The sequence below is a fragment of the Carassius auratus genome, chromosome 13 (genome assembly GCF_003368295.1).
Source record: "Carassius auratus strain Wakin chromosome 13, ASM336829v1, whole genome shotgun sequence".
Lineage (NCBI taxonomy): Eukaryota > Metazoa > Chordata > Actinopteri > Cypriniformes > Cyprinidae > Carassius > Carassius auratus.
In genome coordinates this window covers 2,559,677-2,584,950 of record NC_039255.1, presented here as the reverse complement: position 1 = coordinate 2,584,950, position 25,274 = coordinate 2,559,677, and the positions used below count along the sequence as shown (strand labels likewise).

The following is a 25,274-nucleotide window of genomic DNA, read 5'->3' as shown; positions in this document are numbered from 1 at the left end:
ATGCTGCGCAAGAGGATGGGATAAAAATGGAGGAACAGAATGTCATTTTTCCATAAATATCCACAACACTGCGAGATGCCACACATCAGGGATGCACAAAATTCAGAATTAAGACTTTGCACCTTTTCAGTTCACCAACTGGAATATGAATTCAACTGAAATCATCTTGCAGGATGTTGAATTTGAATGACAGGAAGAAGATTTACTGAATTGCAACTTGTAGAAATGCAAAACAACACATGTTTTGTGAATAAACATAACGCTTTCACCAAGGTCACAGGTTTGATTCCCAGGAGATGCATGAAAAACTGAAAAAGTGCATAACCCAAATGTAACATAAGTCACTTTGATTAAAACATAAATGTATTAAAAATGTATAAAATGTATTAAAATTAGGGCCATAACATACTAAGTCCAACTCTCAATAACCTTGGCCAAAACAATAAAGAGTTCAACATAAACTGTTGCACCAACAAAATAATACATAGTTCAACATAAAGTGTAAAGTCCACGCTAGCTGCTATATGTTTTGCGTTGAGGTGATACTTGAGACTCGATGTGTGCCTCAGTGATATGCGAACGCTAGTTGGTGCTTCAGTATAATCGGTCCGCCGAAACTCATCCAGTGAGAAACGTTCCGCGGTGCAAAAATACGTTATTAAAAATGCGGGATTTTTTTTTGTGTAATTAATTAATCTGAATTAACGCGTTAAAGTCTAATGCATCATTATTTAATATATTTTTATAATTATTATTATTATATAATTTTAATTTAAAATTATAAAATAAATATTCTATACTAAGTCCATTATATTTACATTTATGCATTAGAAGATACTTTTATATATTTTTATTTATAATTTTTTTTATAGTTTTTATAAATGTATTACCTTACATGTATATTTTATGTCTTTAAACTAAGTTTATTATATTACATATTTACGGATTTATATTACATTTATGGATTGAGCAGACACTTATAAATACACTTTAATGTTTCATTGTTATTACAATTTTTTAAGAAACATAATTTTCTAATAATTATTTTCTAATTATATTTTATATAAAATAAGTTTTATATTTATGTATTTAGCAGACACTTCTAAATTATTACTTATGATAAAAAAAATAGTTTGTTTTTTATAAATTCATATTTCTAAGAAATAAAAAATGTAATCAAACAGCTATATATATTATGTACAGTATTGTTCAAAATAATAGCAGTACAATGTGACTAACCAGAATAATCAAGGTTTTTCGTATATTTTTTTATTGCTACGTGGCAAACAAGTTACCAGTAGGTTCAGTAGATTCTCAGAAAACAAATGAGACCCAGCATTCATGATATGCACGCTCTTAAGGCTGTGCAATTGGGCAATTAGTTGAATTAGTTGAAAGGGGTGTGTTCAAAAAAATAGCAGTGTGGCATTCAATCACTGAGGTCATCAATTTTGTGAAGAAACAGGTGTGAATCAGGTGGCCCCTATTTAAGGATGAAGCCAACACTTGTTGAACATGCATTTGAAAGCTGAGGAAAATGGGTCGTTCAAGACATTGTTCAGAAGAACAGCGTACTTTGATTAAAAAGTTGATTAGAGAGGGGAAAACCTATAAAGAGGTGCAAAAAATGATAGGCTGTTCAGCTAAAATGATCTCCAATGCCTTAAAATGGAGAGCAAAACCAGAGAGACGTGGAAGAAAACGGAAGACAACCATCAAAATGGATAGAAGAATAACCAGAATTGCAAAGGCTTAGCCAATGATCACCTCCAGGATGATCAAAGACAGTCTGGAGTTACCTGTAAGTACTGTGACAGTTAGAAGACGTCTGTGTGAAGCTAATCTATTTTCAAGAATCCCCCGCAAAGTCCCTCTGTTAAAAAAAAGGCATGTGCAGAAGAGGTTACAATTTGCCAAAGAACACATCAACTGGCCTAAAGAGAAATGGAGGAACATTTTGTGGACTGATGAGAGTAAAATTGTTCTTTTTGGGTCCAAGGGCCACAGGCAGTTTGTGAGACGACCCCCAAACTCTGAATTCAAGCCACAGTACACAGTGAAGACAGTGAAGCATGGAGGTGCAAGCATCATGATATGGGCATGTTTCTCCTACGATGGTGTTGGGCCTATTTATCGCATACCAGGGATCATGGATCAGTTTGCATATGTTAAAATACTTGAAGAGGTCATGTTGCCCTATGCTGAAGAGGACATGCCCTTGAAATGGTTGTTTCAACAAGCCAATGACCCAAAACACACTAGTAAACGGGCAAAGTCTTGGTTCCAAACCAACAAAATTAATGTTATGGAGTGGCCAGCCCAATCTCCAGACCTTAATCCAATTGAGAACTTGTGGGGTGATATCAAAAATGCTGTTTCTGAAGCAAAACCAAGAAATGTGAATGAATTGTGGAATGTTGTTAAAGAATCATGGAGTGGAATAACAGCTGAGAGGTGCCACAAGTTGGTTGACTCAATGCCACACAGATGTCAAGCAGTTTTAAAAAACTGTGGTCATACAACTAAATATTAGTTTAGTGATTCACAGGATTGCTAAATCCCACAAAAAAAAAAATGTTTGTACAAAATAGTTTTGAGTTTGTACAGTCAAAGGTAGACACTGCTATTTTTTTGAACACACCCCTTTCAACTAATTGCCCAATTGCACAGCCTTAAGAGCGTGCATATCATGAATGCTGGGTCTTGTTTGTTTTCTGACAATCTACTGAACCTACTGGTAACTTGTTTGCCACGTAGCAATAAAAAATATACTAAAAACCTTGATTATTCTGGTTAGTCACATTGTACTGCTATTATTTTGAACAATACTGTATATACTATACATAAATATACTAATAATATGAGAAAGTCCTGGCAGATGTCTGACACGACACATTTCTTCAGCTCAGCACAGAGACGAGTGCACGCGTGTCTCACTGGTGCAGGAGATAATAAACCTCACACTTCAGCATGTCACGTCTGATGAAGCTCTGATCGCTCCACAGCGGGTCACACGCGGCCGACGCTTGACCAAAAAACCTCAATTACAGTCACTGTCAGGACACACGGAGGAGTCATCGCCCGAATAAAAGACTAAATAATGAACTGATGAGATGAGTGGGGCCGAGACCACGCCTCTTTATTTATTAAATCAATACACAAACAAACATATGCATAGAATTTATTTTTATAGTTTTTTTATATATATATAATTTTCTGGCAAGTTAAGACAGGATTATTCAACTATTCAGAAAATTATTGATAAATGAATTAACTGTCTAATTAATCATAAAATTATATATTATTGCTGTAAATTATATAATATTATAATAAAGTAACTAAAAAAAAAAACTAAAAGACAAAACATGTAATCTAGATAGATAGATAGATAGATAGATAGATAGATAGATAGATAGATAGATAGATAGATAGATAAACAAAATAACATTATATTGTAAAACATCACATTTCCATCTCGTTTTGCATTTGGCAGACACTTAAATCCAAAATGAGATGTATATAAATCAAGGTATATATTTGATCAATTCATGCATTTCCTGGGAATCATGACCTTGATGTTGCTTGTGCTTTACTTCTTTGAGCTTCAGAAACATCAACACACACACACACACACACTTGATCAATGAATAGGAACATTAAACAACAGCACGACGAGCTCCAATGCTCTGCTCTTATTCCTCTGACAAGATAATGTGTAAAAACTCTTCTTTGACTAATGCATGAACACAGCTTCAGAGAGAGAGAGAGAGAGAGAGAGAGAGAGAGAGAGAGAGAGAGAGAGGGGGGGATGCAATGATGTCATTAGTAGTACACCAGCAGGAATATGATTACAACCTTGAACAAGGTCTGGTTTGCGAGCAGGCAGCTAATCACATTTCAGGACTATGAGAGAGGAATTATAAAACATCAGAGAGCCGTCAGGAGAAACACACGAGGAGAGAGAAAGAGGAAAATATTCCATCAGGAATGAGGGCGATTCCTCGGAAGAGACAGCAATGAACACACAATCATTACAGGACTCCATTTACTCTCCACCTTTAAACATTTCTACACTGATGATGATCAGAAATGTTTCTCGTGCAGTAAATCATCACATCAGAGTGACACTGAAGACTGGAGGAATGATGCTGGAAATACAGCGGAGCATCACAGAAATAAATTACACTTCAGATTACACTGACATTAGAAAACAGCTATTTTAAACCGTAATAATATTTCACATTTTTTACAGTATTTTTGCTCAAATAAATGCAGCCTTGCTGATCAGAAGAGACGTATATACATATTAAGAAACATTCGACTGGCACTATTTCCTTTCAGAAGTAGGGATGAACAATATATCAACTCTTAAACCAAATAAAGATCTCTCTTTTAGATTTTTATTTACCATATACATTTTTAGACACGTGCATAAAAGTCTTCTCTAACCATTGACCATCCACATGTCTTCAAATGATCCCAAACAGCAGAAATAACAGGCTCACCTTTGCTTTGACGAGTCTCTTGGCGGTCTTGATCTTGGCCTCACAGAAAGCCCCTCTGTATTTGGCGCTCACATCGGTACCAACAGTCAGATAAGGGGGCTCCTCCAGTGTCTGAGCAACGACAAACACAGAAAAGATGCATGAATTTCACTGGAGATTAATGATAATGTGGCGTGAGGGAGGTAGAAGCTAATTTCATTTGTTTAAAGCATGGAAAGTGCATGGCATAAGTGCTGAGAAATGAGTGTTTGGGACACTAAAGCATAGTTAAAAACCTCTGTAAGACTCCATTCACTTTAAATAATACAACAACGTGTGGTGAAACACAATATGATGAAGTACGCACACCGCTGTAAACCTCTTATGGTTATAGGAAATGATTACAACAAGTGAGACAGGTAAGAAAAATGAAGCCATAAGCAAGTACTGAGTGTGTAATGATGTAGCAATCTCTGAATATGGAAACTGTTTGACTTTAAAATGCATCACGAGGAAACTGATAACAGCTATGAAAAGAAGAAAATTCTGAAGAAACGAAAAAAGTTGTTTGCCACATTATGAGTTTTAATACAGCAGCAATAAGCGAGTATCCTACTAAACACTCCTGAAGTTCAATAGCAACAAATGTGCATTATTTTATTTCTAAACAACTAAATATGACATTTTATAAATAAATATGAATATTAAAACAATGGTGTGAAAAAATTAATAAATATCAAACAACTGAATAAACAAACAAGAAGTTCAAACAAAACTTCAGAAGGTTAAAAACAAATACAAAAGTAATCGGATGTAAAATAATACAGCTTTAATTAAGAACAGGGCATGCATTAATGTGTTTATTCACACACCATAATACTTAGAATATTGCATTCATAAATAAATAAATAATAAAGAAACAAATTGCAAGTAATACAACAAACATAAACGGCAAATTTAAGCAAATTAGCCGTTTTTCCATGTATATATCAATTCAGGCAAATTCAGTAAACATTTACAAAATAAAACAAAAAGTGATGTAATATAATTTTAATAATTTTTTTTTTTTGCATTATGCTGAAATTTATGAATTTAGTGAATAAATCTAGTAAAAAAATCACTTATATAGTTTAGTTTATTAATAGTTTATCAAAAGTTTCTATTTTTATATTTAAAATTTTCATTTTAGTTTTGTGTGTGTTGATAATTTTAATGATTTTTGTCACAATTTTATTTCCGTTTTAGTTTATTTAAAAAATCACCTTAGCAATTAGCTGAAAAAAAATATTTCTATTAATGTTTTCTTATCAGTTATGAATCACCAAATCAACTTTAAATTTAATTTCCCCGAGTAAATGAAACTGCACCATCTCACAGACGGCACTACACCATGAAGGCCACATATATGAGAAGAATAATCCCAGATCACGTTAGAAACCCAACAGCATTCATCTCCATGAAAAACACAGCATTAATGCTCAGGTTATGATGCTATCTTTGGCAATCTGTGATTACAGTATAACTGCACCTTACACATGACAGTTGGCCAGCACATTTCAGCTCTGAACATACATTAGTGTTGGTCTTTATTAATCTTCAGATGAGTGTAAGAGCGGGATCGGCGTGTGTAGGTGGAGCGGCTCGGTGGAGCTGAACCTTGACGACTCGTCTCTCTTGTTTGAAGAGGCTGCGCTTTACCAGCCAACAGGCCAAAGATAACCGACCTCACCACCCACTCACTAAACATTAGAGACGAGATCTCCCAGCGCTGCTGACTGTGTGTCATCCAGGTGTCTTCATTTGCTGAAGTAGTGATGTCACGGTACCAAAATTTCAGTGTTCGGTACCGATACCAGTGAACCAATTCCGGTACCAAAGCAAAACACAAAAATAAACCACTTTATATCCCTAAAAATAAAACCAATGGCATTCTATACACTTATTTACAATTGTGTTTAAAGTTTTTCTACAAGTAATATAATTATGAAAAACAGTAAACAAGTTTCACCCAAATTTTATTTGTCTTTTAATTAATTCAATTTAAGCACATTTTATTTTTTGGTAAATGAAGGGGATTTGCTATTAAAATTAAAACACGGAAGAAATAGTGTGATTTATTTCTTTTAAAAATAAAGTTTTATAATTTTTTTCAACAGTAGTAGCAGTATCACATACATTCTACTAAATAATAGTAATATTTACTTATGTAAAAATGAACTTTTATTTTGACGGGTTGTAGCGAATACCTTTAAATTGACACTGGTTTTACTCAAATGAAACGGTAAAATGCTTGTGAAGTGACTCAGAACAGTTCTAGTGATCTTGTTGATGTATATATATATATATAGATGTCCTCATTGATACGGCAGATGCTGAAATTACTGCAAGCGTCATGAAATAATGAATCATGAAAACGAGTCGTTTCTAAAATGAATCTTAAGTGGTTTTAAGTGGACGTCAACCCAGTCATTAGCAAAATCAAATACAGCCACAAACAGCATTGACGGGCCCAAGCCTCCAGCGTCACCGCCAACCGAGCATCAGAAAACTAACTAATGTTAACAAAGATGAACAAACTCTGCAGCAAATATATTTTTCATTGCTAGTTAAAACATTTGTACATGCATAAAGAATTGCTTTGCAATCGCGAGGTGCTTCTGCTTGTTACTAACTGTGAACAAATACTCAGTCTGTTCATGCAACAGTTGCATCAGACTTCAGCAGAGAAAGTGAATAGTTAGAACAGAAATCCCCATCACACTAGCTCTAAAGCCTCAGCAAATTCAAGCCAGCTGCTCCATTTAAATTCCCATCTTAAACAAACCCACGACAAACCACTGACTGCCAGATGACAAGATCCTTACACCACAGAAGAGCTGATGATCACATGACGAACACCATGATAACATGTGCTTTCTGCTGTTTAACCAGATGTAAAGCACGCAGTCAAACACAGCTGCACTAAATGCTCTGGAATGACCACAGAAGATAAGACAATCGAACATCAAGCATTTCTGCTAACGCCAGTCATTACATCGGCTCAACAAGAGGGTTTCCTCAACATACAATTAATCAAAGAAACACATAACGGACAGATCTGATTCACACAGTCATCGAAAACAAGAGAAACTTCACTGAATGTGGCTGATAGCAGAGCTGTGATTTCATAACCGTTAACACTATAAAGAACTTAATACACAAATTAATACAGTGTACAGGACTGTTGTATAATTTCTGCAAAATTCAGTGTAAAACTATTTAAACACGCAGAAATTCCACTGCCTTTCAATTAAATAAATAATTTGAGTATAATTAAAAATATATAAAGTAGTAGCAATTAGACAGACAGACAGATAATGTCAGCATAGTTTTTTGTATTTTATTTCAGTTTTAATTATTTTACTGCAATAAGTTTAACTAAATGAAAAGGAGACATGTTGCATAACTGGGAAAAAAATTACAATTCATTTATTATGGTTTTGTTAACCATAATAACCCTTTTTAGACATTAATATTTATGATATTTTCCGATTTTTTAAATTCTCAATTTGTCATTGTATCAACATAATTCCAAAAAACTTACATCGCTGACTCTGCTTATATGCTTATCTGACTAAATGTAATTATTTTTATTTTTAACAATATTTTAATTGAATTTTTTATTATTATTATCACTACAAACAAAATAATATAATAATGAACCTTTGAACAATTGGTGCAATCTACACAACTACATAAAAATACTAAACCAACCAACGTGACCAACATATTTGATTCATATAATGTGCATCTTTGATTATACATTGGCATATGATCAACCAGTGAAGAGACTGATGCACAGTTCAATAAGAGAGTCAGATTAATTCTTAATAATTAATCAATAACTGTTCTGATTGATTCAAGTCTTTAGGATTCACACAAAAAAATGGCCGATTATGAAGCACTGAACAGAATGAAAATCTGGTACTGTTATCAACTTTGAACATTTTAAGTGAATTTTCAGTAAATATGCAGCTGATATTCCGTCAAATGCATGATATATTTCCACACTTCTCCGATTCTTCTCAGATCGCTCGGCGAGCTGCAGATCGTCACAAACTCTTTCTCAGTCTCCAGAAGGAACGGCAGCGCTGCCAAAGAGTGAAGTACCCAGCATGCTCTGCTCCGCTGGCCCATCCTGTGGCTCTCAGCCTGACGGGGCACCAGCAGACACACCACAGATGTTCATTAACATCACACAAACGGCTCTAACAATCTGCCATCAGTCCTCACGCGCTCCAGAGAAACAGAAACAACAGTCAGCTCTCCAGAGCAGCACCAAGACACCCACAAAACACATCTCACGGGGAAGCGTGTCATTTTTATACTGTGCACAGGCGCACGGTTTCATCTACTACACATGCTGAAGCATGCACGACGCTCTTACTACAGTATATGAGGACATAAACACAATCTTCATCTCCAGAGAGTCACTTTATCAGCGTTTGACCTTTTCATTTGACTAAAACTACATAGGTCATATCATATACACACAGAAACTGAAAGGTCTTTACTGCAGCACTTCAAAATAAAAGTCTGCTTTCACTTATTTATTTCACTATTTTACAGATTTTCTAAATGTAATAATGATAATAATAATGACTTAAGGAACAATCGCACAATTTGTCATCTATGTTGTAAATATAACAGTAAACCTCTGTTGTTCAGCACGTTGTTTGCCCCCCAAAAATGAAAGGGTTTAATTTATTTGATTATGAAAAGATAAATTAATGTTTTATGCTTTTGATTAGGAGCATATTTAAAATAAACAAAACTGAATTTCCAAAAAAAAAAAAATCATAGGGCCCTATTATTGTAAAGAAATTAATCAATTAAATTGTTTTTATGAATTCAATTAATTAGACATGTTTTTGATTAAAACATTAAAATGGAATAAAAAAAAGAAGCAGAATTTGTAAAAAAAAAAATATATATAAAACAGCTTTTAAATTGTATAGGCTTCATGATTTTAATTAATTAGACTTGCTTTTTAATTAAAAAACAAATTAAATTGAATTCAGGAGAGAAAAAAAGCAATTTGGAAAAAAAAACAAATTAATTAAACATTTTTGTGGGAAAACAAAGCAACCGATTTCATACGGTCCTACAAAATGTGCAGAATAGAACCAGGGCATCCCATAATGCACTGTGCTCGACATGACTTTCCATTCATAAACAACAATGAACTGATGTAACGATACTTAAATGTTTATCTCTGCATAATGCAACTACATACAGCTATAGATTTACATTTACAGAGTTAGCACACTTTTATTAAAAGAGAAAAAAAAAACTAGATTAGGAAGCAAGACAAAAACTGCTGCTTTTTTAAAATATCACTCTTGTACTGCAAATATAGCTAGTGTATTCAGAAAGTCAGTCTACAAAGGGTTTAGTTACGGTTGTCTGCCATATGACGTAATTTAATAATTTACAACAGGAAAACCTCACTTTAAGTATCAGATCAGGAGCTTTTGATTTAGTAAGCACTTACTAGGGCTTGATCTGTGGTGTCTGATAAATGATGGTAAGAGATGTTCAGCCTCAGAAACCCATTTCGGTGAATTTGGACACAGATAGTGACCACCTGGAGATGTGTGAGATCTGAAGGTCAGGAGGCTTACACTGGAGCTTCTGGCTTCATTCACTCAAAGCTCTTGAGGTGCTTTCAGCTCATGCATGATGAGAGCGAACATCCACTTCAAGAAGAGTTCATTTCAGACGTTTTACTTTCAAAAATCCGTTGAATCCCCTTCAGTGAGGTGAGCAGAAAAGAACGCACTGGCGTCGAGCAACCGAGGATCCAAAACCGGGTTCATGAGCATTACATCATCATCATTTTTCCTCCTTTTTAAAACTTTAAAGATCAGACACTAATCGAACTGGTGATGCATGGAAACAAGAGCTTGAAGAGTTTGGGAAAGGGCTAAATTATATTGGAAAAACTGATGATATTTAGATTTTCTGCAATATGAAATACAGTAATTTTCACCAAGCGACTTGAGCCTTATTTGGGAATCATTCTAGAGTCAGTAAGGTGTTTTTGGGGAGAGTGCATTTACACAGAAAATTTAAAATACTAATATAAAATACTTTTTTTTTTTAATCAAATATATAAAATTACTTGCCCTACCAAAATTTTTTGTGCCTTAAAACAAAAATAATAATAAAAACAATTTAATAAAATAAAAAAATTAATTGAATGAGCTTTCAAAATATATGAAAATAATCATTATTAAATAAAGTTCCACTATTCTCTATTCCAATTTTGATTTCAAAGTAAAAACGTTAATAACGGTGCAGAAATTGTATAAACTGCACTTAACCACATCACAATGTCTATTTAATTTTGTTCTATCATGCAGCTCTAGTTAGTTTCCTTCAAGATTTTAACAGTTTAGCTTTAAAACTTAATTTGCACAGAAAGCATTTATTCACTTAAATTTAAAAAACGCTGGGTAGTGAATTAAAAAAAAAGCCGCAATTTATAGTGGTGCATTTTCTTAAAAAATAAATCGTTTATTTCTTTCATGCTTTGTTTTTAGGATGGGATGCACGAAAAAGATGCATTGCTCAAACAATCATTTTGCACAAATATAGGCTATATATTGTTTAGATAATAAAAATGGAAAAGAAGCAACGTTAAATGCAAAAATGCACTGTGTTATACAAACCTTCATCCACTGAAACATATTAAACGCACCTGAGCTATGAGTGAAAGCATATATTTCTCAAAAAAAAAAAATAATAATAATTTTGTGTAATCCAGTTGTTAGAAGCAATTTTAAGACAGAACATCACATTCAAACCATTATGCATACTAGCTCATTTTTTCCAAAGACGACCAAAATGAACCGCTTGAGTATGTTCACGCATGAGGTCATTTCCCGCCACACCTCACTGGGCCTTGGCTGTCAAACACAAACACTTCAGAAGAGGCTACTGCAAAAGTGTCAACCAGCAGCGACTCTGCTTTACGTGAGCAACACAGAGCAGTTTGAGGAAACGGAGGGAAACAAGTCCCAAACATGATGGGGAAGAACTTGAGTTAAGCAATTTGTTAGACAAATAACGGAGCCGAGTTGTTGAGATGGTGCCACATTAACAGAATTTATGTGTGCGCATGGCGATGCATTCATCAGTGATTCCAGAACTAATGTTCCAATCAGAATTTCATTGGTTTTTAGCTTTACTTTCACACACGATCACATCTGTGAGCGTCACAGTAGGAGCTCTTTAGGTGATATGAGGCTTTATTCATGGCAATTAGTCAAAACTGGCAAATCAAGTGAGTGGAAGAGGGAGTCGCAGGCACTTGATTCCAACATAAACACCTCATTAGTTGGCAGAGCCGCAGAATGTTTACATGACCATCCCTTGGCAATACGAAGCTGCGCTGGAATCTGTTCAGCTGTGGTTTCCTGAAGCCCTCCCTTGCATTTTCACACTGGGACATGAGGAAAAGTTCGGGTTTGGCAAGAGGAGACCACAGCGGCCCGAATGAATGACGGATCGACTGCGTTCTGCAACAAAAGCACTGGAACAAACCGTAAGAACTCAAAAACCCTCGACTTATTGTTTTCCCCTCTGCCTTGATGATTATTTTTGGTGTGTTTTGGTAAGATGTGATTGTAACGTGCCATAACCCTTCAAAAAATAAACTATAACAAAGAGTTACTGACTCATTTCCTTCCATTGAATTCTAAAGAAACCAATACAAAAGCACTTTCAAGCGTCGTTCTGAGACGTGAAACCGCTTCTCTGAATCTTCAAATAAAATAAAATTCGGATTAGGATGTTGGAAATTGACAAATGGATATATATACAGCATTTCTGGTCTCTAGACATGATTTTACATTAATTATTGGCTTTTTTTCACCTCTTTTGAGTCTCTGCAAAGGAAAAACTTGGAAGTCTTGCCACCTGAAGTAGCATTTATACTCAACTTAAACTCAAAAACTGCTAGTGAATTTCACAAATGATGACAAACAAATGGCAAGTAACATTGAATTATTTGTGAGATTCTGAAGTAGAAAGCAAAAAGCATACTCCAGTAGCCGGTTTTATTCTTTTTATACTGTATGGTTTAGCTTTTGTTCAATTTAGTATCTAGTATTATATACTTTTGATGTATTAAAGGGACAGTTAACCAAAAAAATTTATTCTGTCATCGTTTACTCAAGTTGTCCCAAACCTGGATGCGTTTTCTTTGGGTGACCAAAACTAAATTGACTTCAAAGAAGATATTTTGGAGAAAACATCTGACAGAAGCCATGGACTTCCACAGTACAGAAAAATATACTAATGACAGTCAATGGCTACCATTATAAGTATAATCAGATTAGTTTGTTCTTCCAAGTAACAAGTAAAGTAATGCATTACTTTTTAAATCGTTCTAGACTAAATGTCATCATCTCACTTGAACACAAACAGATGCAGTATTCTACAAACTGAATAAAAACAGATGAAATGCAAACTACGGAATATAAAGCAAACCTACAATAATTAAATGGTAAATATGCATGCAACAGATGTGAATTTACATTTTACATTAACGTTTTGACATTAAAAAACAAACATCAAGCCCAGGCCAGATTTAAAAAGTAACGCAATGGAATACTTTTCATAAAAAGTAACATAATTAGATACTTTTTTAGGGAGTAATGCAATACTGTAATGCATTACTTTAAAAGTAACTTTCCCCAACACGGAGTACACGAACATGCTTCAACATATCGTCGTTTGTTCTCAATGTTTGGAACAATGTGACTGTGAGTAAATGACAGTATTTTGGATGAACTGTCCCTTTAAAGAGTTATCTAACTCTTACCTAATTTGTTTTAGTAATCAGTTTGTTACTAACAAGTTGATAAATGACCCAACAGAGCAAATCTGTAATTCAATTGGCTTTGCTGTAAATGACAACATCAGCGCGGTTGCACTTTCATGAGTCACGCCTTTGCAGAGCGAGTATCCATTACTAACAGCTAACAAAGAACAGCACTCATGTATTTTCTGGGTCGTGCAGCCAGCGGCCTCCAAGGCAGGAGAGCGCCATTCCTCAGTCAGCACTGCGATTTGCATTCAGGAACTTGAGGCCAGCAGTGAAATGACTTCAAAATCCTGCACTGCGCTGCCAGCGTTATTACAAACGCCGCTGAAGTGAAGGTTATATAAGCTGAAACCCCAGAAAAGCTATCGCAATATTGGCAACTTCATGCATGGGGAAAACAGTTCCTCGCATTGGCTGTTTCACAGCTTTTCGATTCACCTTCCTCTGCTGGGGTGGAAAAATCTCCCCTGCCGTCCACCGCCTGATTAAACACATGTGTTCGGACGGCCAGAGAAAACATCGAGCTGCTCTGTCCTCTGACAAAGAGCATGTCAACAATGGAAGAGCGAAGAGACACTGATAGCATGGAAGACACTGCACCAACAAATACAAAAATATTCATAAAACAGTTCTGGTCCAACAAAACAGATACTAGCTGGTAATTTTAAAGAGGGGGGGGGGGGGGTGAAACGCTATTTCCTGCATACTGAGTTTTTTACACTGTTAAAGAGTTGGATTCCCATGCTAAACATGGACAAAGTTTCAAAAATTAAGTTGTACTTTTGAAGGAGTATTTCTGTTCCAAAAATACTCCTCCTGGTTTGTCACAAGTTTCGGAAAGTTTTTTTCGAGTATGGCTCTGTGTGACGTTAGATGGAGCGGAATTTCCTTATATGGGTCCTGAGACACTTCTGCCGGAAGAGCGTGCTCCTGTATAGCAGAGCACTGAGAGCACAACAGACTTCACTGATCAGAGCGAGAGCGTCGCCAAATGTCACAAAAGAAGTGTGTTTTTGGTTGCCAGGGCAAGACAACCCTGCACAGATTACCAAAAGAGAAACAGCATTAAGGGACCAGTGGATGGAGTTTATTTTTACAGAGCATCAACGGAGTTGTGCAAGTGTTTGTGTTTGTTCCCTGCATTTCGAAGATGCTTGTTTTACAAACAAGGTCCAGTTTGACGACGGATTTGCGTATCGTTTATTTCTTAAGGATGATGCAATCCCAAGGAAAAAGGGTCACTATCGTGTGTTGGAACCGCATGCGGTGAGTAAAACTGCTTCAAATATCTCTGCCTCCTTGTTAGTGCGTCTCCTCCCATCGGAGACCCGGGTTCGAGCCCCGCTCGGAGCGAGTCGTTGCTGCTGCTGCTCTCGTTCAGTTTCAGCCTCGGGATCTGATTCTGGATCATAAATAAACGCTGAATCTGACTGTAAGGCATGGTTTGTTTTGGATGATGATTTTGTCCTCACGATAATGTCACAGCTTCCAAACACTCTCAACACAAAAGCCTACTGGCGCTCGTGATTCTTTAGCTCCGCCCACGCGCCACGCCTCCAGTAAGTCGTGTTTTTCCGGGAAAAATCGGTACAGACTATCTTTCTCTTATGAATATAATAAAACTAAATACTTAACAAGATATTGAGTGAAAACGAGCATTTCACCCCCCCCCTTTAAGTAACTACAACAGAATGTTTATTATATATTAAATTATGAAACTGATTATTCAAATTTCGAAATCTGATTAGATGAGCCATTTTTGTTAACTTTAAAAAAACAAGGGGGGTCTGAATTTGAAGTAAAAAATAACTGAAGGTCATTATTATTATTATTATTATTTTGTGGAAAATCATTTGGAAAATTGTGGCAACTGCAAATAAGTAAATGGGACTAATATAAATAAATACATTAATGCATGAATAAATAAATGAAGGAACTTATGCTCAGAGTGATGCAAAAAATAAAATACAATTATTTTATTAATAGAATTTTTATTTTATTTTAACATTAGCAGTAATTTAAGGGTGAGGTCCCTAATCGAAAGGTCACAAGAACATTCTGGGAAAAATGTGTATAGATATGACACTTATGTGTTGAACATTAATGACTGTTCTAATTATCCTTTTTTTGATTAGATATTTTGGTCATATCGTCCTGCCCTACTGCTAAAAACAAACAAAACCAAAAAAAATACATACAATTAATATCAAGTAAATGGTTTTATTTATTAACATTAATGTTTATATTTATACTGTATATATCTTTACAGTTCATTAGTTTAACTGAGGGATGTCAACTTGAAAATAGAGTATATTAATGTATTATAAAATGTGTGTTTAAAGACTGAATAGTTCAGACTATTAGTGAACCAAACTTGTCCTTTTCTGAAGTCAGAAGTTCATGTGGCAAATCTTGAAAAGAAGAAAAGCACACTTTGTGGTGAACATGCGGGAACAGTGTTGAGCTGGTTCATTAATCCACAGTTTAGTTCAGTTAAGTCTGTTTCTGGCTTCAACATCAAACACGGTGATTAACAAGAACACAAGGCCAGCCAGCTTCCTCAGAACCACAAAATCTGTCAAACATGCCCCCCACCATCACAACCCAACACAAAAATCTGTTCAGTTTCTATGAATCACGACCTCATCTCACGGAGAACCTCGTCACGTTCATTCATCAGCGACTGAAAAACAACACTGGAGGTTTCTGCAGGGTTAGAAATTGACCAGAGCTCGGGGCAAAAACACCAGCGGGGTGACAGAAATACACCGGATATTCAAAACATGTGGATAAAAAAAAATAGGTCCCACTCTAAATGAATACCTGCTTTTTTTTTTTATCTGTAAGTTTTGCTCAAAATCTGCTCACCTTCAGGCCATCCAAGATCTTGGATTTGGAGAAATGTAATATTGCATCAGTGTCTCATCAACGGATGCTCTGCAGTGAATGGGTGCCGTCAGAATGAGAGTCTGATAAAAACATCACAATAATCCACAGCGCTCCAGTCCATCAGTGAACATCTGGAGAAGACAACAGCTGAAACAAATCCAGCATTAAGATGTTTTTAAAGTCTATAATCCATAATTACACTTCCTCCAGTGAAAAAGTGTTCTGGTCTGAATCAGGAGAGAAATCTGCACAGATCAAGCGCTGTTTACAAAACAGCTAAAAAATGTGTGTCTGGATTTTGATGTGAGAGCCAACAGGAGATACACTTTTTCACTGGAGGAAGTGTTATGAATTATAGACTATGTATTTGAGTTAAAAACATCTTAATGCTGGATGTGTTTCATCTTTTGTCTTCTCCAGATGTTCACTGATGGACTGGAGTGCTGTGGATTATTGTGATGTTTTTATCTGCTCTCATTCTGACGGCACCCATTCACTGAAGAGCAAGTGATCCAATGCTACATTTCTCCAAATCTGATGAAGAAACAAACTTATCCTGATCTTGCATGGAATAAGCATGTGTACATTCATCAAATTTGTATTCTGAATGATGCAATGCTTTAATATTCAAACAATACCATCACTATGGCTCATTTTCAATTGCTCATGCTTTATTAAAACTTCATCAGGGTTTCAATATCTGAGCTTTTACTTGACATGCCAAATCAATAACTCATAAAAAAAAAAAAACTGCACAATAAAAAGGCACAAAGTAACGACTAAATGATTGTGCATGGGTGCTTTAAATAGGATGAAATCTGACACAAAACAGCATGCTAATGACGAGGAAAATATTCAATTAGTCAAGAGAAACACTGAAACTGGTTGATAGACAGAGATGAGCTCCAGCACTTCAGCAGCTCGATGTGTGTCAGACGTGAAAGCAAACAAGGGTTAGGAGCAGGTCGCCTGCGGAGGGAAACACTAGCGGTCTTCTGTGTCACGCTTTATAAATAGAAACAGCCAAGAGATGTCCGTCTCTCCACCTACACTAAATCAGCCTCCTCAAAACTAGTCATTTTGATTGAAAAAGAGCCACACGTAAGAGACAAATGCGACACCGAACACAAAGACAAACCTCGCTGCTATTGCAATTTCAGGCATTCTGAAGTGCATTTTGGGAAAACATTCAAAGCAAGAACCAAACAATACTCTTATCTAACCATGACTGGGCTTATTCACCAAGTAAAGGACATGGAGGGGAATGCAAGGAAGACTTACGCTTTAAAGCCTCTCTTTGTTGTGCTGCTCAATACTTTCAACTGGTGAACTAGAACTGTTACTGACCTATCTGAGCATGCAATAAAAAAGAGGTTTGGGTTAGCATCTTGAGGAAAAGTATTATTAAATACAAAATGAATGAAATCATTTATTTTAGGAGGTTTGCAGGAAAAACTCAGAGGCAATTCAAGAATACAGTTGCTTTTAATTTAATTGTATGTACAGTAAAATAATTTAAAATGTTTAATTCATAATAATAATAATAATAATAATAATTCTTCATAATAGGACCTGAGCCATATCTAGTTGTGTTGTTAAATAAAGTTGTTCAATTTTAAGTAACTAAAATGTAAGCAAACTTAAAAGCATAAAAAAAAACATTTTCGTTCCTTGAAATAACTGCCACAGTAACATTTCTCAGCTGAATTTAGTTTAACTTGATGTACCAAAATGACTAAAACTAATAAAAAAAATAATAATAAACCATATAGACAAAGAAAAAAAAGAAAAAAAATTTAAATGACAAAAAAAAACACACAAAACTGTAGATAAAAATAAAATAAACTGAAAACATAAAAATAAAAACTGATACAAAATATTAATATTTCTTTTTAAATATAAATAAAAACTATTTAAACTAAAGTGAAATTACAAATTGTTTTTGTTAACATTTAATATTTAGTTAATTGAAGTTAAGTGTGTTATGTAAATATTTGCAATGGAAAAACGTGAAAATTCAAAAATGTTGCCTTGAAACAAAAACTAATAAAATGACAAAACACACATAAAAATGTAAACAAATAAAAATAAACAAATATCCAAACAAAAGCCAATTCAAAATATGAATAAACACTACAACCGTATAGCTATAAATAATACTAAATTAATAAAGAGACACCCTAGCAACTCCTTAGCAGTGTCCAAACAACAACACTGATCACCTTAGCAACCACATAGAACATCCTACAGCTTCACGGCAATTCGTCCCAAATCACGTACTTATGCACGATTCTGTGTCACTTCTGTACTCTGGACGCAGCTGATGTGACTTCTACAAACACTTACACTTTCTTTAAAAACCTTTGTTTTGCTGGATGCAGTCCAGTAACCTCTTATCACATTTCTGCTTAACACATGCACATAAACAGCTCCACTTTATAGAGTCCTCAGATGTGTTATTTACATTTTAAGAGCCAAGAACAGCAGATAAATGTCCGTGTGCCATCTTCATTGGTCCACGGTGCTACATTCAGTCGCAGAGTCAGCGTTTCTCAACACAAGGTGAAATGAAACTCTTCTCAGAATTGAGATATGAGCACATCCAGAGCGATGTTACCGTGTTCTGTGGAGTAGGGCGCCTTGTAAGGGCACTGTAAAGTGAGATAAACACCAGTCTTGTTGGCCATTTCTCGTATTATTGTGTCAGGTGGTGGGAAGAACATCTTTTAATTAGCACAGACCCTGGCACTGCCAGTCTCCCTCACAGCGCTCAAATGACTAAGGATGTAATGTAATGTCATATAATTACATGCCAAGACACTACAAGAACCGGTAGAGCTCTCTCAGCTGGCTAGAGATCTGATCGAGCTCTGGACAGTCTGTTATCTGCTGCATACTGCTAGAAAAACGGCAAGTGAAGACTGTACCTGCAGCTATACCACTCGCCGGAGTGTAAGGATGCCTGAAAACGACAAGGAACGAGGATGATTCAACGACTGAGGAAGAACCAATCGCTGGATTTGCCAAAGTTTGTCAGGATAGCTGCATCACATCTTTAAATGAAACTCCAATGCTGTTTGAGACTCTCAGTAGTTGGGTTGACCGACTAATCGCATTTCAAGCACTAACGCAATTTTTTCTCCTCTCGATCGTCACAGATATTTGCTTACGGTATAATTATCCTGTAAACACTGTTTTCAATTAACATGTGCATTATATTGCATTGCAAACATATTTTCACATTCGATGTTAAATTCACAATTGTTTTATATAGAATTGTTCGATAGTAATCCCTTACTTTTATCAAGGGAAAAGTATTTTAATTAGAGTAATTAATTACTTCGTAATGCATTACACCCAACACTACTATAGCTAGTAAATTAAAAATAAAAACACAAAACATTAAATATTCAGTCTTTCGCTTTACGTCTGAGAAATAATTTACTAACTGCATTTGAATGCAGATTATGAAGTCTAATTTGGACCAACTTTTATCCCCAACCGGAATAATTACTGTGATATATCTCATATAAAGCCATAATGACATGCAAAGACAAAACATTACGTAACTCACGTTGACTTTGTAGATTCTTTGTATAAAAAGTGATTTAAAGTTCATCTACTAAATGGCTGCAAGTGTCTACAGACAAGAGCTGATGCTGTTAAAGTGTTGATATAGATGTAGAGGGTTAGCACTGAAGCGATTTGAACTTTTACTGCAATGTACCGAGACATCTAGCGTTTGAGAATCTATGCAAGCGAGACTGTTCAAAAATGCAAGTAAATAGCCAATGCTCTCACTAAAAGAGCAATACAACCTCTCAGTCAAATGAGCAGCTTGATGAACAACATGAAGAGCCTCCAAGTCATCATCATCATAAATTACTTTGCAACCTAACTTGAATAAAAACGAAAACAGCAGACACAGAACAACATCCAATAAAATACACGTGTTCACTAAAGCAAACTATAATACTAAGGCTTCAACTTTGAAAACAACCAATAAGCATCTTATAGAGTCAACAACTGAAGGATGCTGCATTCATCAAAAATCATCATAGCATTAAAGAATGCATTGTCTCTAGGCAGACCAAGATTACTAATGCACTAACAAATCCAAAAATACAACTAGTGCAGTTTAATCAGAACGTCTCTCCACAATTCAAACTGCAATCAAATGACAACAGCAAATATCAAACCAAGGTTTTGTCTCATTGTGACGTAACCCAACGTCTAGAGACATTTCAAGTCTTTAATCATCTGCACTACTTAGGGCCCTATGAAATTAGTTTTATTTTTATTTTTCAAATTACGGTTAATTTTTTCTGGATTCCATTTTTTTCTACTGTTTTAATTTTTCCGGCCTCCTTTTTAATGGTCAGATTAAATTGCATTAATTAAAAAAGCACGTCTAATTAATTAAAATCATTGAACTTGTACTATTTAACATCAAGATATTAAAAGTTAAAAAAAAAATTACATTTTTAGAGACTTATGAAATATTTTGTGTTTTACTCACGTTCTGTTTTATTGTCACCAAATTCTGTGTTTAATCATATGTTATTATTTGAATGCAAAACAACTTAATTTATGACATTTATGCCCTATGAATTATTATTTTTTTAATTCTGTGTTGTGTATTTAGATTTTTCTGGTTACCAAATGAAGACATAAAACAATAATTTAATTTATTTTCTAAACAACTGAAAAATAACTTAATTTTTGGCAATCAAATGGGGTTAACTATTAAAATTAAAACATGGAAGAAATATTGTATGATTATTATATAAAAAAATAGTTTTATTAATTTATTAGATGATTATAGTTTTAATAAAATGCTCAGGAAGTGACTCTTTTAGAGCATGTTCATGTTATACTCCATTCATCAACACATTTGCAGAGCATTTAGGATTCTGATTTAAAGTCTTTATGCGGCTTAATATTTACAAATGCAAGGCCATATCACAATTTAATTTGAGTGTAATGAACTACTTTTGATTAATTAATTTATCCAAACTAAAGTAAATTCCATTTTTACGACTGGATGTCCATGTTTTCCACATCACGTAAATCATAAGTCCCAGCTCCATATCATCTCTACACAGCGGCTCTAAAGTTCAAGACCATTACCTTCATCTCCGTCCACGGTGAAGGTGATCCTCTCGAGTGTACTCGGTTTCAGATCTTCAGCTGAAAGACATGAAAACATATTGATAATGAAAACCAGAGCAAGACGCTGAACAGACGAGGGAAAAGACTGCTTTGCCGAGATGTTTGATCCGACATTAACTAGGACAGTTGTTGAAATCTCAAATGTACACAGAAAAAGTCTATTATATTTATCCATCACACTGGGCTTTTTGATACTAGGAAATGCGAAATACTCCAGATGTACACAGAAACACGTGCCCAACAATATTCCCCAAAACTCTGCTCCAAATAGAAATGGTTCAGATTTTTTAACTTAAAATATTTTTTTTAAACAAGCTGAAGATCTAGGTTGGTCATCAAATGGTTGAAAAGGTTAGTTTGTTAACTACAACCATTGTGCAATTCAAGTTTACTTATTCTTAATATCAGGTCACTGTAATAAGAGTGCTTTATACTAGTTTGCTAAAAGATCAAATAAATGACTAATAACTAATGTTCCCAGTTGATTGCAGCGAGAAAGTGTGCAGTTAACCCAGAGGCAAAGACATCTGCAGCTGGAGATGGAGATGTACATAATGCTGCAGGAAGAAACCATTAAAACTGTACGTGAGCAGTTTATAAAAACACACTTTCATTCAGCCTCAAGAACCAAATACATGATTAAATTAACATTTACATCTGCAGACGATAAAGACCAATAAGGAACGTACAACCAGTCGACTGTGCAGCATTATATTTTCAAATTAGTTACAAAACTTGACCAATCATAATTATACAGTAACAATTAGGGGTGGGAGAAGAAAAAAAATCAAATCTCTGATGCATCGCAATTGTCTCTTTAAAGATTCTGAGCTTGTTTATGGCACGTGTGCGCGCTAAAGACGCGGTGTACGGAATACGCTGAACCAAGAGAAAACATTACCGTCTACAGCCATGAGAGGGCGCTCTCGCGGCTGGAGACGGTAATGTTTCCTCTTGGTTCATGTCAAATTAATTTAGAAAAAAAGTGTGACTTATAGTCCGGAAAATACGGTAGATGCATGCTGCGGTTTAATGCACTTGCATTTTCTTATACTTTTATACGAAATTGATGTACACACAGTCAGTTATGTTTTCAGGGCAGGACGAAACATCTGATATCGAAATACATCTGTGCGTGAATGCAGCCAGTTCATCAGTAATAAACAGCAATGCTGAGGGGGAAAAAAAATCCTCAACTATTGTCTGTAAACTTTCAGACACTTAAAGAGCAATTATTTTAAATAAGCAATTGTTTTAAAAAATAGCTTGCTGTGCTTGTATAAATAGTTAATTTTGCACAAAATAAATTTGATATAAAATGCATATGAAAATGTAGCCATGTGCAGTAATATTGAAAACTGAGAATGTTAAGTGAAATTGAGTTGATAATGATAATCGTAATTGAACTGAATTGTGAAACCAGGGAAGATTCAGACCCTAAATTTTTAAGATGGCAGTACTGACAAAGAGATTCCAACTATTAAAAAAAAGCATATACCGTATTTTCCGGATAAGGCGACTTAAAAGCCTTTAATTTTCTAAAAAGACAGTGTGCCTTATAATCCGGGGTGCTTTATATATGGATCAAGGCGCTCTGTCAAAATGTTGACATTCTCTTTAGCACAGCTCCATCTAGTGGATGCGTAACGCAGACCCAGTCAAACGTTTGACTGCAGTATCTTCTATTCTATGCGCCTTATAATCCGGTGCGCCCTATTTATGAAAACAGTTCTAAAATAGGCCACTCATTGAAGGTACGCCTTATAATCCGGTGCGCCTTAGAGTGCGGAAAATACAGTAACTGTAATTTTGTTGAAGATGTTAAATTGTAAAAATTTATTTTCAAAGAAGAAGAATTAATTGGGGAAAAATGTAGATTAAGAATCGTTTTGGAAATGGATCGTGACTCCCAGAATCAGAATAGGACACACACATTTAGCTTTTGTTTTTGAATTGGGTTGAAATTACATAGAACATAGAACTTAAATTAAAAGATTAAAGGTAACCATGTGAAATTAAAGGCAATAACTGAATAGTTCTACAATCCAAAAAACACAAATCAACACACATTCAATAAGATGTTTCTTAATCAGCATTCAGTATTTTCGTTGTAGTTTTTAAATTTGGTGAGACTAAATAACAGTATTTTATATAAATACATTATTCCAAAATGTTAAAATCAAATAATGTTGGTGCGAATAAAACAAAGATGCAAAGTGTTTCATTCATCCAATTAAAAAAAAAAATAATAATTAGGGTAATGATTCGCATCTATATTTTTTTACTTGAGCCAATGAAAAATAAATAACTTATCGTCTCAAGTGAAAAAATATAGATGTGAACCCTAACCTGTGGTCTCGGGAGACAAGACAAATATTTAATATGTATATAAAACATTAGAAATTAGATATTTAATTTTTATTTTGTGTTTGATTGTTAAAACAAAAATATTTGTTGTTTGTCTCAAAAAATTGGGTTAATTTAAAAATAAAGTGCTTAAATTAAAAAAAATATATGTTGTTCTTCGTTTTAAAAAAGGTTATAAATGTCAATAATTATCAATACCGAATGATATGAAACATTATATCATTGATACATTTTTTAGCTAGCCTTTATCGTCCATAGTAATACAATTTATATTTTATTTGATTTATATTTTGGTCATTCCTTGTCTAATCAACTACATTTCAGAGTTTCAGAGAACTTCTCAATCTCATTTTTTTTTTTCAAGACAGACAAGCATAAATAGTGACGGATGCTAAAACACTAAATGTCATGGATGTTTATTTACTGAATAATCCACTATTTTGTAAAGGAGGGTCAAGATGCCAATTTTCATCTGAGATTTCCAGCAAAATTAATGGGGGTAAAAATTACTTTAGAAAGATGACACCGACAGCATTGTGTTATTTTTCACAGCAAAGAAATCGGTAGGTCTATTAGCAAAATGTGTTGACTTTAGCAATCTTTGCTGTATTATTTGCCAATGGTGATAGTTTAAAAAAAATGGGAAATGGGCTAGGGATGTAACGATTCATTCAACTCACGATTCGATTCACGATTTTGATTTTACGATTGGATTTATGATTTTTTTTTTTTTTTTTTTTTTTTACAAAATGACATTTAAGAAAACTTATGAATTAAATGTGTCCTTTTATTCATTATTACTTGGGACAAAATGCTGTACATTTCTTAATGAAACTGAAATACGCCCTCTTTCCCAAACCCCGCCCTCTTTAGACATACCAGCGAAGTCAGCGCAACACGATTGACGGGGAGCGTGTTTCTGATTGGCTAAAACAAGGACAGGCCCCTCCCCCGTTTACAGAGCCTGTGGCTTTCCGTCAAAGAGATTTGTGATTTTTTTGATAACAGTCAGGTAATGGTAACATTATATTTGTGATATTTGAAGAACAAAAATAGCTTACAGCACCTTTAGGCTTTAAGAGTTTATGGCGTTTAAATGTAATGATCACGAACGGTGAGCTCTTCGCGTACACAGCTGCGGAGTCAGCAGATCAAAACAACTAGAGTTAAACTACTAGAGAAAGTTAAGCGTGGCGTTGATAAACTACAATAGTCTGCGTGTGCGTTTGCGTAACGTCGACTGCGCTACAGCATTATGACGACATTTACGTGCCAGACAAGTCGCTTTGACGTCGACATAACATCGCAACGTTCAGCGCTGTTTCGAACGTACAAAGGAACGGAATCCGCCGTCTGCTCTATATTATGTGTTGACTTCACGAAGTGGGACGATAGCGACATTGCTTTTGCGACTAAAGCCAGACACAGTCTGATGGTGAAAAAGCACGCAAACTAGACAGTTAAAATGACAAAGAACTGACGGTGTTTAA

General features: G+C 34.9%; 1 protein-coding gene across 1 annotated transcript in view; it reads right to left on the bottom strand.

Moving 5' to 3' along the window:
* LOC113113214 (AT-rich interactive domain-containing protein 4B-like) overlaps window positions 1-25,274 on the bottom strand; it is a 36,639-nt gene that overhangs the window by 10,203 nt on the left and 1,162 nt on the right. The window contains exons 2-3 of the mRNA XM_026279382.1: window positions 21,376-21,435; window positions 4,506-4,616 (exon numbers count right to left, since the gene is read on the bottom strand). Coding sequence (XP_026135167.1) covers window positions 4,506-4,616; window positions 21,376-21,381 — 117 coding nt within the window. The 5' untranslated portion in view covers window positions 21,382-21,435. The remainder of the gene's footprint in view (window positions 1-4,505; window positions 4,617-21,375; window positions 21,436-25,274) is intronic.